This window comes from Sylvia atricapilla, chromosome 14, assembly GCF_009819655.1.
Source record: "Sylvia atricapilla isolate bSylAtr1 chromosome 14, bSylAtr1.pri, whole genome shotgun sequence".
NCBI classification, from domain to species: domain Eukaryota; kingdom Metazoa; phylum Chordata; class Aves; order Passeriformes; family Sylviidae; genus Sylvia; species Sylvia atricapilla.
The window spans coordinates 2807589-2822815 of record NC_089153.1 but is presented as its reverse complement, the minus strand read 5'-3'; the positions used below and the strand labels follow the sequence as shown (position 1 = coordinate 2822815).

Here is a 15227-nt window from a genome sequence, read left to right as displayed (position 1 = left end):
TTGAGCAGTTGGCAGCAAGCACAGATGGAGGGTGGCCTCTAATGTATTTCCCAGAATGGATGTCTTGGGAGTGGAGAGCATGTTCTCATGCAGAATTCTGTGGGATTAGGTTGGATATTTTGGCAGTGATCCTGCATGTGGCACTAAATAGGGCCTGGGCCTATGCGATGGGGAGGGTGAATTTGAGTGGGGAGGAGTGTTGTCCCAGGAAAATGAAGCTGTTGGGTAGAACACAGTGTGTGTCACTGTGGAGGAACTTGTGGAGAATGTCTGATTAGCTGTGGAGATCTCATTTCCCATGCCTTAGAGTGGTAGAGGATTCCAATAGGAATCCTTGAGAAAGCACCCACCCTGTAGTGCTGCTCTTGTGGGATCCTCTCAGGACCTCCAGCGTTCTCAGTATTCTTGCTTGGTGTTGCTCCCTGTGATATTACAGCTTATCAGTGACTTGCCATGCGTGCCTTTAGTCCCTTGCCATTGATGCGAAATTTTGTTGGTCAACCAGAAGACTCTTTGAACTTTGTGCAGTTCTGCCATCCTTTTTTGGGACACTGCATCAGTCATCTCCCTGGTGTTGGTCTTCCATCTGGCATTTAGGGACAGTGTCCTTTCAAAAGAAATACTCCTGGTGCTGGAGTTAGTTTTTGTGAAGAAGCAACCAGTGATGCTACAGGTGAGTTAGTGCTACCAGAAGAGGCTCTGTGTGATACAAGGTGTACGTTGGTTCCTGTCCAGCTGTGTATCTTCATGTTGGATTGACCGAGTTTTGCCTGAATCAAAATTCCTGTAGGATTGGAGCAACCATTTGTGCTCTCATTCATTTCTGCTGCTCGCTGGCACCGGGTGAGAAGTGGGCAGCAAAGACAGATGGAGAGGTGACCTCAATGCTTTTCTAGGAGGAGATGTGTTGGGCATGCCGAGGATGCTTACCGTGACAATGCCGTGGTGAATTTTTAATAGCTCTGCAGGTGTGAGTCAGGCCGAATTGTTCTTCATCGAGGTAAATGAGAAATGTTTTGGCATCTTGCCTTTTTTTTTTTTTTTTTTTTTTTTCAGCATTCTTGGAGGCTTTTCATGCTGGAGTCTGCTGGATTTCATTTTGCAAAACAGAGACTCCCTTGGGTCACTTAGACTCTGGAGCATTTTTTGTATTAGGTGTCTAAATGGGTGGGCTCTTCTCTGATGTAACAAAGATGTTCTTTATGATGTGATTGCTTTGTCGATTGATTCTCGGGTCGTTGCAATGACTGAAGGGTCCAAATGTGGCTTTGATCCTGAGGGAGAGGAAGCGGCAGGAGCACCGTTGTGGAGCAGACAGAAAGGCAAATCTCTGTCATGAGGATGAGAGCTGGGAGCGCCCTTTTGCTAAAGGGGCTGTCTGTGCTTCATGACGTGGTGGAGTAAGTATTCTAAAAACATTTCCTCAAGTGGAAAAATTCTAGAAGATAAAAGGATGGCAGCGATAGAGAAGGAGAGGGAAAGACCACACAGCTAGGAGAGAAAGAAAAAAGCAAACAAAAAGAAGAAGATAAGCAGGGAAAAGACAAAGCACGAAAAAGAAGAAGATAAACAGGGAGATGTAAAAGGAAAATGGACAAAGAAAAAAGTGGAATAACAGAAACAGTGGAAGAAAGCATTGCACGGTAGAGAAATGGGACAAGTGGTGGACAAACGGGCATCTGGATTTCGAGGAGATTCAGTCATATGACCTCGAGATCGAAGCAAGAGATAAAGGGACTCCTCCCACTTCCTGCAGCGTGGAGCTTGAGGTGCTGGATGTGAACGACAATGCGCCGTAGGTGCGGTATTAATATTAATAATATTCATAATAATAGCAGTAGTAGCCGAAGTAGTAAAGAAAATATTGAACTCGCTACAATGAAAACAACATAACTAAAAAACTACTCCCCTCCCAAAAACCGGAACCCAACCAGCAACACATTCCAAACCACAATGAAAGTCGAAAGAAGGGCAGAATGGAAATACAAAACAGAGGATAAAGAGCGACCAGCACGCACCGACCACATCTGTAGACATTGAGAGGAGTTGGTTCCTAACACCTTTGATAAGAGCAGCACAGCTCTCCAGCAATGATACTCTGTAATTAGCAGTGATGGTTCGCATTTAATGATCTCCGCGGTGGCAGAGGACACTGACGAGTTCCAGTGCAGCTAAAGAATACAGGTGCCGGGAAAGAAGACGGGAAAGGAGCGGAAAGAATGAGAGTGGCATAAAAAGGAGGAAAAAAAAAGACAGTCAAGGAAGAAACGGAAAAGAGTACAAAGAAAAAAAGGAAAGAAAGGAAAAATGTCCGTAAAGAAGGAACCGCAGAATGCAAGAAAAATGAAAAGGCAGCGAAGAAAGAAAAGAAAAATGAAGGTCTACTTACAAAGAAAAAGGAAGATATAAGGGGAAAAAAGTAGCACGACAGAAGACACGGCAGAAAACATACCCATCGCGGGGCGGAGGCAGGGCGCTGTGTGTGAGCGTGTGAGGCGGCGGAGCAGCGCACGGTGTCGCTGCAGGCTCGGGAACGGCGTGTGGGCGGCTCCGCCCCGGTGCGGCGGAGAGCCCGGCTGTGAGCGCGGGGGGGCGGCGCGGGCCGGGCAGCAGAGCCGGTGCGTCCGGGCGGCCGGGGAGCCGTGCGGGACCGGGCCGGGCCCGGCACACACAGCGGCGGCCGCAGCAGCGGCGGAGAGAGCGGCGGCGGCGATGGGGGAGCGTTGTCGTGCGGCGCTGCGGGTGCTGGTGCTGCAGGCGGCTGGGCGCTGGCGGGCGGGCAGGTGCGGTACTCGGTGCCGGAGGAAGCCGAGGCCGGCACGGTGGTGGGCCGTCTGGCGCAGGACCTGGGCCTGGAGGCGGCGGGCGGAGGCGCGGCGGCTGCGGCTGGTGGCGCAGGGCCGGCGGGCGAGCGTGGAGGTGAGCGGGGCGAGCGGCGCGCTGCTGGTGAGCTCGCGGCTGGACCGGGAGGAGCTGTGCGGCAAGAGCGCGCCGTGCGCGCTGCGCCTGGAGTGCTGGTGGAGCGGCCGCTGCGCGTCTTCCATGTGGAGCTGGAGGTCACCGACATCAACGACAATGCCCCCATCTTCCCCGCCGCACGAAAAAACCTCAGCATCGCGGAATTGTCTGTACCGGGGTCTCGTTTCCCGCTGGAGGGTGCTTCGGATGCGGATATCGGAGCAACGCGCAGCTCTCCTACACGCTCAGCCCCAGCGAGTATTTCTCTCTGGATTTGCACGCAGTGAAGAATACCGAGAATCCTTGTTTTTGGTACTGACGAAATCTCTGGACCGCGAGACGATTCCCGTTCACCGGTTGGTGCTGACGGCGAGTGACGGGGGCCGGCCGTCTCTGACAGGGACAATGGAGCTGGTGATCTCGTGCTGGATGCGAACGACAACGCGCCCCAATTCAACCAGTCGGTGTATAAAGTGCAGCTGCCGGAGGACGCTACAGAGGGAACGCTGGTGACGAGGGTGAATGCCACGGATCCCGACTTCGGAAGTAATAGCGAAGTGGTATATAGTGTGAGCAATACTTTTCCTGAACAGGGGATGGATTTTTCGTTTTAAATGAGAGGACGGGTGAAATTCACTGGCAGGCATGGTGGACTATGAAGACATTCGTTCTTATGAGATACAATCGAAGCGACAGATAAGGGACACCCCCGCTGTCGGGTCACTGCAAGGTGGTGCTGGAGGTGCTGGACGTGAACGACAACGCGCCGGAGGTGCGGGTGACGTCGCTGTCGGTGCCGGTGTCGGAGGACGCGGCGGTGGGGACGGTGGTGGCCCTGCTGAGCGTGTCGGACCGGGACTCGGGGGCGAACGGGCGCGTGCGGTGCTGGGTGTGGCCGGCGTCGCCGTTCGGTCTGGAGGCGACGTTCGCGGGCTCGTACTCGCTGGTGCTGCGCGAGGCGCTGGACCGGGAGCGGGTGTCGGAGTACGAGGTGGAGGTGCGTGCGGAGGACGGCGGGGCGCCGGCGCTGCGCGCCAGCCGCGGGCTGCGGGTGCCGGTGTCGGACGTGAACGACAACGCGCCGGCGTTCGCGCAGGCCGTGTACACGGTGCTGGCGCGGGAGAACAACGCGGCGGGCGCGGAGCTGGCGCGGCTGTGGGCGCGGGACCCGGACGAGGCGGGCAACGGGCGCGTCAGCTACTCGGTGTGGGAGGGCGGCGCGGCGGCCGCGTCGTCGTCGTGGTCGTCGTGGTCGGGGGGGCGGGCGGCGGGTGGCGGCCGGCGTCGAGCTACGTGTCGGTGGACGCGGAGAGCGGGCGTCTGTGGGCGCTGCAGCCGCTGGACTACGAGGAGCTGCAGGTGCTGCAGTTCGAGGTGCGCGCGGTGGACGCGGGGGAGCCGCCGCTGTGCGGCAACGCCACGGTGCAGCTCTTCGTGCTGGACGAGAACGACAACGCGCCGGCGCTGCTGCCGCCCGCGGGCTCGGCGCCGGAGGCGGGCGGCGCGGCGGCCGAGGCGGCGCGGGCGGCGCAGGCGGCGGGGGGCTCGGTGTCGGCGTCGGACACGCTGTGGGCGTGGGCGGGTGGGGCGCCGGCGGGGCAGGTGGTGGCCAAGATCCGCGCCGTGGACGCCGACTCGGGCTACAACGCGTGGCTGCGCTACGAGCTGTGGGAGCCGCGGGGCAAGGGCCCCTTCCGCGTCGGGCTCTACAGCGGCGAGGTGAGCACGGCGCGGGCGCTGGACGAGGCGGACGGGCCTCGCCACCGGCTGCTCATCGTCGTGCGCGACCACGGCGAGCCGGCGCGCTCGGCCACGGCCACGCTCAGCGTGTCGCTGGTGGAGGCGGCCGAGGCGGCGCTGGCCGCGGCCGCGGGATCGTCGTCGTCGTCGTCGCGGGCGGCGCCGGGCGCGGACGCGGGTGCCGGGGCGGCCGGCGCGGCCACCAACGTGTGGCTGGTGGTGGCCATCTGCGCCGTGTCCAGCCTGTTCCTGCTGGCCGTGGTGCTGTACGGGGCGTCGCGCTGGGCGCCGCGGGCGGCCGTGCTCTCGGGGCCCGGGCCCACGACGCTGGTGTGCGCCAGCGAAGTGGGCAGCTGGTCGTACTCGCAGCGCCACAGCCGCAGCCTGTGCGTGGCGGACGGCGCGGCCAAGAGCGACCTCATGGTTTTCAGCCCCAACTTCCCTCCGCCGCCGCCGGCGCCGCGCCCAAGGACACGCAGCCGGAGCCCTCCGCCCTCCTCGGCACGGTCAGTGGCACTGCTTTGCTCGCCTTTACTCCTTCTCTCCCCCTCTGCCAGTCTCACAGTCCCCTTTGCAGTTCCTCTTTGTAGCGTGGCTCCGCCCCACGGCCTGAGGGCAGTGGAATGTTGGCTGAATCTTTAGAATCGTAACGGCACCTTTTTATCTGCCGGAGTGTCCTTTCCGGAGCTCCCCAGCTGTTAGTGAGCTGGGGAAATGTCTTCCGGGATCCTGCAGCAAATTTACGGACCGTGTCTGCGTTTGTTGCTTTGAGTGAGGGGTGTTCTCTCCTACGTTTGTATCCCCTAGAAAGAAACCTCTGTGGATTGTGAGAATAGGTGCACCGAGGTGTCAGCTCTGCTGACAGCACTTTCCCTTGCTGGTGTGTAACATTTTAACCCTTGCTTGCTGAAGGAGGTGAAGACACGCATGTAGTGGTGACAATCCCCCAGGCACCATGGACCGCTGAACTGCCTTTCCTGAGTGCTGATTGAGCCGGTATCAACATTGTCAAAACCTGTGCCCTCTTTCCTGCTCTGTTCAAGTGACTCCTGAAAGGTTACAGTTGAGGCCTCAAGGTTTCTCCCTCTGTGGTGGATTTTCTGGATAGCATTATAATCGGTTTACGCAGGGGTTGGAAATTCAGGGACAGTGTAAGAAAATGGAAGTGGTTTTTAAGACACCCCTCTTTGCTCAAAATCATTCTATGTATTTTTTTTCATGCCTGGAGATTGACACTTGCCTGTCACAACATTCTTTCAATATTTGTATCCCCAGCAGCAGAGTTTGAGTTATCCAGAAACAGTCTCTTAAAATACACAAATGTACCTCTAAGGATAATATCATTTACACTGCTGTGTTCATGAGGAGTTGTTTCTTTCCATGGGATATGAAATTAATGCTCATTGTCATTAGAGATGTACCGGTACTGTGTCTACTAATGGTGTCCAGCATTTCAGGAGAGTGACAGAACTTGCAGGTGATTAGGATTTCCACCCAGAATAGCTGAAGCAGTAGAAAAGATCAAGGGTCAACTACAGGGAGTCTGCTGAGCACAGCTATATAACATCAGCTGAGGGGGCTTTGTGCTGTCATTGAAGGAATGGCTGTAGACTTGCATTCCTGGCCAGAGAATTGGCGTGACCTACCACTGGCTTGTTGTGATATTCTTGGAATATTTGTATCAGGAGCCACGTCCTTTCAAAAGCCCTGGAAATTTACTAACAAATAATAAACTCAACCATCCAAGCAAGCACCAAAATCCCTAATAACAAAGCTTGGAACATGGATTCTCCTAGAGAAAAATGCAGTCTTTTATGTTGGAGTGCTTGTTAGCGATTGAGTTGTTCTATCACAACATGGAATCATTGCCATCGTCATTTGGAGTTTTCTGACATCACCTTTAGAAGGAGTAGAGCGCTGGGCATGGTCTATATGACACCATCTGTATGTTTTTGATGGTGCTCTCATTGCTGGCAGTAGTGTGCAGAAGCTGCAGTGAGCCCTGTGGAGGTGAAGGGGGCAGTGACAGGTTGCAGAGGTGAATGTGGCTGTGGTATTGTGGAGGCCCTGGCCATTTGCTGGTATCAAGGTTGACCTGCAGGAGTGTGATTTGTCTAATGGCACTGAAAGTCCCTGGGGAGACGTGCACCATGTCATGAGACAGTCCCCTAGGTACTATTCACTGTGCTGTAACTGTTGTTGACTGCTGATCATGCTGGTATTCAATGTGGTCTTGAAAACTCAGTACTCTTGTTTGACTCTCCTCCATAAGGGAGGTGATGCAAGATGATAATTGTGACTTCACTATTCTCTCTCCTCTGGTGTAATTTCTCCCATTTTCTTGGCTTACCAGAGTCATTGTGAAGCAGGGAAGGCTTAAACACTTTTCCTGTGTTCTTTCTGCAAGTATGTTTTTATTCTAGTTACCAGTAGAAGGTGTGCAGGCAGAGGATTGTGACCTGAAGTGTATGTTTTCTTTTCTTTGTCTTGCCTTTCTGATGTGGATTGCAGCTGGATTGTCCAGTGAGGTGGCATGACCATACACTGTCCTGTTTTCATGTTATGTTATTATTTGCATTCTCCAGCCATTGCTTGAAAACCCCTGGAAACACTATTAAACAAAGAAACAAACAAACCAACCCCAAACAACAAAAAACACCCCACAATCCATACTGGACACCTCATTTTCCTGTGCAGTAGGTATCATTGCTGGCACTGATGTATTTTTCAGCATTTGGTTGGTCTTTCACAACGTTCTGTCAATGGCCATTGCCTTTAGAGTTGTCCTGACATCACCTCTATAAACAATATTCTCCAATGTAATGTTTCCAGCTGAGGCTGGGGGAGCCACAGGAGATGAGGTGAACACGGCAGTGGGGCTGAGTAGGCCCTGACCGTGTCATAATATGAAGTGTGACCTCACAGTGTGTGGGGACTGGAAATCCTTGGGAAGACCACGGGCCGTGTCATAAGAAGACAAGAATGTGAGCTGATGCTGTTGTCTGGAGAACACGTCCCAGAGTAGGGAATGGGGGATGTGTAGAGAAAATGAGGAGGCCGGATGGGCACAGGTTTCTTCCAAGATCCATTCCTGGGCTCCTGAAGGTATGGAGTTGAAGGCCTTCTGGGTGCTGAGTTAATTCCATGAGTTTAATGCCCATTGTCCTTTGAGGTTATGAATATTTCCCACCAGACATCCCTTGTGCTGTTGTCTGCCTGAGGCAGACAAGGTGTCAGTAAAGAGGGTGTGGCATGCAGAGTGCTGGCTAATTCCCAATGAACTTTTTGATTCCAATTTAGGACAACCTTTTTAGGAGAGTAGCACTTCAGCCTCCTGTCCTTGTATTGTGGTGGGCATCTATAGTGGCTTCCAGAGCCACAGATCTTTCCATGATGGTTCCTTGGGCTCCTCAGGTAATTTTTAAAGGCACATGGTAATGTGGACGTCATTTCTGTTCATTCAACTTCCATAGTCGTGGACTTGAAAATTTACCCTTGGTAGAATTTGGTGTCCGTTCACAGGTGGCTGACTCTGATGTCTGACGTACACACAAATCCCTGCACAGCAGCCCAGCTGTGGTTCTCCATGGTACAAATTCTCCCTCTCAGCTGATATGATGGGGTCTTTGTGCTTTGGCATTTGGTCTCATTCTCTCAAAGTGCCAACTCCATGTGGACTGGGGTGACAACAGACATGCCTTTATGTCATAAAGTTCTTGAGGAGTCAGTTCTTATGTTCTGTGGTATTTCCAGCAGAGATTGCTGAAAAGGCATAAATCATGATGTGTAGGCAGATGAGAGGAATCTGCCAGAGTGTGGGGGGCTTCATATCCCTCGAGATGTTCCTTGTGCCAATTGTAAGGGAAGGTGAGGATATGCAAAGGACAATGTTATGGCAGGTTTTGTGGTATTGTGAAAGAGATTCTGCAAGTGGCACAAGGTATGGCCTGGGCATGTGATGAGGATGAGGTTTAGCAGGGAAGGCTCTTGCCTGAGGGAGATGATCTGCAGAACAGTTTGTCTTTGGTGAAGGACTGGAGAATGTGTGCTCAGGTGGGGTTGCCGTTTCCCAGGATGTGAGACAGAGGATTCTATTGAAAATATCAAGAAGAGCTCCACAGACATTACTAATACCTGGGATTTCTCCAGAAGTTTTGCATATCCTTACGCCCCATGTTCCTTCCTGCATTTCAATACAGTGGAGCTGGATTATTTGTCTTTCTTCTCCCTTCTTACCAAGCTCTCACAGTCTTGTTTTTCTGTCTCTCATGTTTGCAATGTGTTGGTAATACCAGACAATACGAAATATGAGTTTTGGCAGCTTTCTCTGCAAACATTTGGGTAATTTTCTATCAGTGTGCAGGATGACTTTTCCATGCTCCTGAGCTGACGCTGATGTTGAGACTATGTCCTTCCTTAGCTTTAGGGTACCCATCCCTCATGATAGAAGTGCGCTGTGCTTTGCCCACGATTCCAAGGCTTTTCTAGAATGCACATCATTATTTTCTATCTGTTGTACCCAATCTCCTGCTAGTGTTAGAAGCAGTTTGCTGCTCTGAGAATATTTCTTTTCTGAAGAAGCAAGCAGTGATGCTACAGGTAAGTGGCTTCTTGCTGAAGAAGAGTCTGAGAGACAGCTGAACCTTTCTGCCTCTTTAGTTGTGGTGTCTTCATCTTGGATTGACCAAATGTGTCTAGATTGGGAGTTGGATTTAACAATCCTTGTGGCTTTCCTTCCAACCTGAAATATTGTATAACTCCCAGATTAGACCACAGTCTGCTCTCATTTCTTTCTTGCTTCTTCCAGCATGGTTTGAGCAGTTGGCAGCAAGCACAGATGGAGGGTGGCCTCTAATGTATTTCTCAGAATGGAATGTCTTGGAGTGGAGAGCATGTTCTCATGCAGAATTCTGTGGGATTAGGTTGGATATTTTGGCAGTGATCCTGCATGTGACACTAAATAGGGCCTGGGCCTATGTGATTTGGAGGGTGAATTTGAGTGGGGAGGAGTGTTTCCCAGGAAAATGAAGCTGTTGGGTAGAACACAGTGTGTCACTGTGGAGGAACTTGTGGAGAATGTCTGTTAGCTGTGGAGATCTCATTTCCCATGCCTTAGAGTGGTAGAGGATTCCAATAGGAATCCTTGAGAAAGCACCCACCCTGTAGTGCTGCTCTTGTGGGATCCTCTCAGGACCTCCAGCAGTTCTCAGTATTCTTGCTTGGTGTTGTTCCCTGTGATATTACAGCTTATCAAGTGACTTGCCATGCGTGCCTTTAGTCCCTTGCCATTGATGCGAAATTTTGTTGGTCAACCAGAAGACTCTTTGAACTTTGTACAGTTCTGCCATCCTTTTTTGGGACACTGCATTAGTCATCTCCCTGGTGTTGGTCTTCCATCTGGCATTAAGGGACAGTGTCCTTTCAAAGAAATACTCCTGGTGCTGGAGTTAGTTTTTGTGAAGAAGCAACCAGTGATGCTACAGGTGAGTTAGTGCTACCAGAAGAGGCTCTGTGTGATACAAGGTGTACTTTGGTTCCTGTCCAGCTGTGGTATCTTCATGTTGGATTGACCGAGTTTTGCCTGAATCAAAATTCCTGTAGGATTGGAGCACCATTGTGTGCTCTCATTCATTTCTGCTGCTCCCTGGCCCCGGGTGAGAAGTGGGCAGCAAAGACAGATGGAGAGGTGACCTCAATGCTTTTCTAGGAGGAGATGTGTTGGGCATGCCGAGGATGCTTTCCGTGAATGCTGTGGTGAATTTTTGATAGCTCTGCAGGTGTGAGAGGTGTGAGTCAGGCCGAATTGTTCTTCATCGAGGCAAATGAGAAATGTTTTGGCATCTTGGTTTTTTTTTTTTTTTTTTTTTTTTTTTTTTTTTTTCAGCATTCTTGGAGGCTTTTCATGCTGGAGTCTGCTGGATTTCATTTTGCAAACAGAGACTCCCTTGGGTCACTTAGACTCTGGAGCATTTTTTGTATTAGGTGTCTGAATGGGTGGGCTCTTCTCTGATGTAACAAAGCTGTTCTTTATGATGTGATTGCTTTGTCGATTGATTTCTCGGGTCGTTGAGATGACTGAAGGGTCCAAATGTGGCTTTGATCCTGAAGGGAGAGGAAGCGGCAGGAGCACCGTTGTGGAGCATAACCAGAAGGCAAATCTCTGTCATGAGGAATGAGAGCTGGGAGCGCCCTTTTGCTAAAGGGCCTGTCTGTGCTTCATGACGTGGTGGAGTAAGTATTCTAAAAACATTTCCTCAAGTGGAAAAATTCTAGAAGATACAAGGATGGCAGCGATAGAGAAGAGAGGGAAAGACCACACAGCTAGGAGAGAAAGAAAAAGCAAACAAAAAGAAGAAGATAAGCAGGGAAAAGACAAAGCAACGAAAAAGAAGAAGATAAACAGGGAGATGAAAAAGGAAAAAGGACAAAGAAAAAGTGGAATAACAGAAACAGTGGAAGAAATCATTGCACGGTAGAGAAATGGGAAGTTTTACCGAAGGACAAGTGGTGGACAAACGGGCATCTGGATTTCGAGGAGATTCAGTCATATGACCTCGAGATCGAAGCAAGAGATAAAGGGGCTCCTCCACTTTCCTGCAGCGTGGAGCTTGAGGTGCTGGATGTGAACGACAATGCGCCGGAGGTGCGGTATTAATAGTAATAATATTCATATAATAGCAGTAGTAGCCGAAGTAGTAAAGAAAATATTGAACTCGCTACAATGAAAACAACATAACTAAAAAAACTCCCCTCCCAAAAACCGGAACCCAACCAGCAACACCATTCCAAACCACAATGAAAGTAGAAAGAAGGGCAGAATGGAAATACAAAACAGAGGATAAAAGAGCTGACCAGCACGCACCGACCACATCTGTAGACATTGAGAGGAGTTGGTTCCTAACCCTTTGATAAGAGCAGCACAGCTCTCCAGCAATGATTCTGTAATTAGCGGTGATGGTTCCGCATTTAATGATCTCCGCGGTGGCAGAGGACACTGACGAGTTTCCAGTGCTAAAGAATACAGGTGGGGAAAGAGAAGGGAAAGGAGCGGATAGAATGAGAGTGGCATAAAAAGGAGGAAAAAAAAGACAGTCAAGGAAGAAACGGAAAAGAGTACAAAGAAAAAAAGGAAAGAGAAAGGAAAAATGTCCGTAAAGAAGGAACCGCAGGATGCAAGAAAAAGGAAAAGGCAGCGAAGAAAGAAAGAAGAAATGAAGGTCTACTTTAAAGAAAAAGGAAGATATAAGGGGAAAAAGAGTAGCACGACAGAAGACACGGCAGAAAACATACCCATCGCGGGGCGGAGGCAGAGGCGCTGTGTGTGAGCGTGTGAGGCGGCGGAGCAGCGCACGGTGTCGCTGCAGGCTCGGGAACGGCGTGTGGGCGGCTCCGCCCCGGTGCGGCGGAGAGCCCGGCTGTGAGCGCGGGGGGGCGGCGCGGGCCGGGCAGCAGAGCCGGTGCGTCCGGGCGGCGGCGGGGAGCCGTGCGGGACCGGGCCGGGCCCGGCACACACAGCGGCGGCCGCAGCCAGCGGCGGAGAGAGCGGCGGCGGCGGCGATGGGGAGCGTTGTCGTGCGGCGCTGCGGGTGCTGGTGCTGCAGGCGGCCTGGGCGCTGGCGGGCGGGCAGGTGCGGTACTCGGTGCCGGAGGAAGCCGAGGCCGGCACGGTGGTGGGCCGTCTGGCGCAGGACCTGGGCCTGGAGGCGGGCGAGGCGGAGGCGCGGCGGCTGCGGCTGGTGGCGCAGGGCCGGCGGGCGAGCGTGGAGGTGAGCGGGGCGAGCGGCGCGCTGCTGGTGAGCTCGCGGCTGTACCGGGAGGAGCTGTGCGGCAAGAGCGCGCCGTGCGCGCTGCGCCTGGAGGTGCTGGTGGAGCGGCCGCTGCGCGTCTTCCATGTGGAGCTGGAGGTCACCGACATCAACGACAATGCCCCCATCTTCCCCGCCGCCCGAAAAAACCTCAGCATCGCGGAATTGTCTGTGCCGGGGTCTCGTTTCCCGCTGGAGGGTGCTTCGGATGCGGATATCGGATCGAACGCGCAGCTCTCCTACACACTCAGCCCCAGCGAGTATTTCTCTCTGGATTTACAAAAGTCGAATGAGCGAAATCTTATACCCGAACTTGTTTTAACAAAATCTCTGGACCGCGAGACGATTCCCGTTCACCGGTTGGTGCTGACGGCAAGTGACGCGGGCCGGCCGTCTCTGACAGGGACAATGGAGCTGGTGATCTCAGTTTTGGACGCCAACGACAACGCGCCCCAGTTCAACCAGTCGGTGTATAAAGTGCAGCTCGCGGAGAATGCTGCCGTGGGGACGCTCGTGGGGCGGGTGAATGCCTCGGATCCGGATTTGGGAAGTAATAGCGAGATGACCTTTACCGCGATCAGCTTCATTCCCCCGAGTGGAAAAGATGTGATTTCCGTTAATCCGAAGACGGGGGAGATTCACCTCACGGGGGCTCTCGACTTCGAAGAAGTCAGTGTATTTGATTTTCGTATTGAGGCGAGAGACCACGGGACGCCCCCACTGTCAGGTCATTGCAGCGTGGAATTGCAGGTGCTGGACGTGAACGACAACGCGCCGGAGGTGCGGGTGACGTCGCTGTCGGTGCCGGTGTCGGAGGACGCGGCGGTGGGGACGGTGGTGGCCCTGCTGAGCGTGTCGGACCGGGACTCGGGGGCGAACGGGCGCGTGCGGTGCTGGGTGTGGCCGGGTCGCCGTTCGGTCTGGAGGCGACGTTCGCGGGCTCGTACTCGCTGGTGCTGCGCGAGGCGCTGGACCGGGAGCGGGTGTCGGAGTACGAGGTGGAGGTGCGTGCGGAGGACGGCGGGGCGCCGGCGCTGCGCGCCAGCCGCGGGCTGCGGGTGCCGGTGTCGGACGTGAACGACAACGCGCCGGCGTTCGCGCAGGCCGTGTACACGGTGCTGGGCGCGGGAGAACAACGCGGCGGGCGCGGAGCTGGCGCGGCTGTGGGCGCGGGACCCGGACGAGGCGGGCAACGGGCGCGTCAGCTACTCGGTGTGGGAGGGGCGGCGCGGCGGCCGCGTCGTCGTCGTCGTGGTCGTCGTGGTCGGGGGCGGCGGGCGGCGGGTGGCGGCCGGCGTCGAGCTACGTGTCGGTGGACGCGGAGAGCGGCGTCTGTGGGCGCTGCAGCCGCTGGACTACGAGGAGCTGCAGGTGCTGCAGTTCGAGGTGCGCGCGGTGGACGCGGGGGAGCCGCCGCTGTGCGGCAACGCCACGGTGCAGCTCTTCGTGCTGGACGAGAACGACAACGCGCCGGCGCTGCTGCCGCCCGCGGGCTCGGCGCCGGAGGCGGGCGGCGCGGCGGCCGAGGCGGCGCGGGCGGCGCAGGCGGCGGGGGGCTCGGTGTCGGCGTCGGACACGCTGTGGGCGTGGGCGGCGTGGGGGGCGCCGGCGGGGCAGGTGGTGGCCAGATCCGCGCCGTGGACGCCGACTCGGGCTACAACGCGTGGCTGCGCTACGAGCTGTGGGAGCCGCGGGGCAAGGGCCCCTTCCGCGTCGGGCTCTACAGCGGCGAGGTGAGCACGGCGCGGGCGCTGGACGAGGCGGACGGGCCTCGCCACCGGCTGCTCATCGTCGTGCGCGACCACGGCGAGCCGGCGCGCTCGGCCACGGCCACGCTCAGCGTGTCGCTGGTGGAGGCGGCCGAGGCGGCGCTGGCCGCGGCCGCGGGATCGTCGTCGTCGTCGTCGTCGCGGGCGGCGCCGGGCGCGGACGCGGGTGCCGGGGCGGCCGGCGCGGCCACCAACGTGTGGCTGGTGGTGGCCATCTGCGCCGTGTCCAGCCTGTTTCCTGCTGGCCGTGGTGCTGTACGGGGCGTCGCGCTGGGCGCCGCGGGCGGCCGTGCTCTCGGGGCCCGGGCCCACGACGCTGGTGTGCGCCAGCGAAGTGGGCAGCTGGTCGTACTCGCAGCGCCACAGCCGCAGCCTGTGCGTGGCGGACGGCGCGGCCAAGAGCGACCTCATGGTTTTCAGCCCCAACTTCCCTCCGCCGCCGCCCGGCGCCGCGCCCAAGGACACGCAGCCGGAGCCCTCCGCCCTCCTCGGCACGGTCAGTGGCAACTGCTTTGCTCGCCTTTACTCCTTCTCTCCCCCCTCTGCCAAGTCTCACAGTCCCCTTTGCAGTTCCTGTTTGTAGCGTGGCTCCGCCCCCACGGCCTGAGGGCAGTGGAATGTTGGCTGAATCCTTAAAATTGTTGCGGCACCTTTTTATCTGCTGGTGCGTCCTTTCTGGCGCTACCCAGCTGTTACTGTGCTGGGGAAATGTCATCCGGGATCCTGCAGCAAATTTACGGACCGTGGCTGAGTTTGTTGCTTTGAGTGAGGGTTGTTCTCTCCTACGTTTGCTATCCCCTAGAAAGAAACCTCTGTGGATTGTGAGAATAGGTGCACCGAGGTGTCAGCTCTGCTGACAGCACTTTCCCTTGCTGGTGTGTACATTTTAACCCTCGCTTGCTGAAGGAGGTGAAGACACGCAGGATGTAGTGGTGACAATCCCCCAGGTACCATG

General features: G+C 55.1%; 1 protein-coding gene and 1 pseudogene across 1 annotated transcript; both read left to right on the top strand.

Annotated features, from left to right (window-relative positions):
* The first annotated feature begins 1788 nt into the window (after positions 1-1788).
* On the top strand, positions 1789-6697 carry LOC136367753 (protocadherin alpha-3-like; annotated as a pseudogene).
* A 4955-nt stretch (positions 6698-11652) lies between these two features.
* LOC136367752 (protocadherin alpha-6-like) lies at positions 11653-14879 on the top strand. Its single transcript, XM_066329549.1, is given in 9 exon segments — positions 11653-11722; positions 12214-13407; positions 13410-13621; positions 13623-13747; positions 13800-13831; positions 13834-14063; positions 14132-14506; positions 14508-14768; positions 14856-14879. Coding segments are annotated over 9 exon segments (2523 nt in total).
* Positions 14880-15227: the final 348 nt, after the last annotated feature.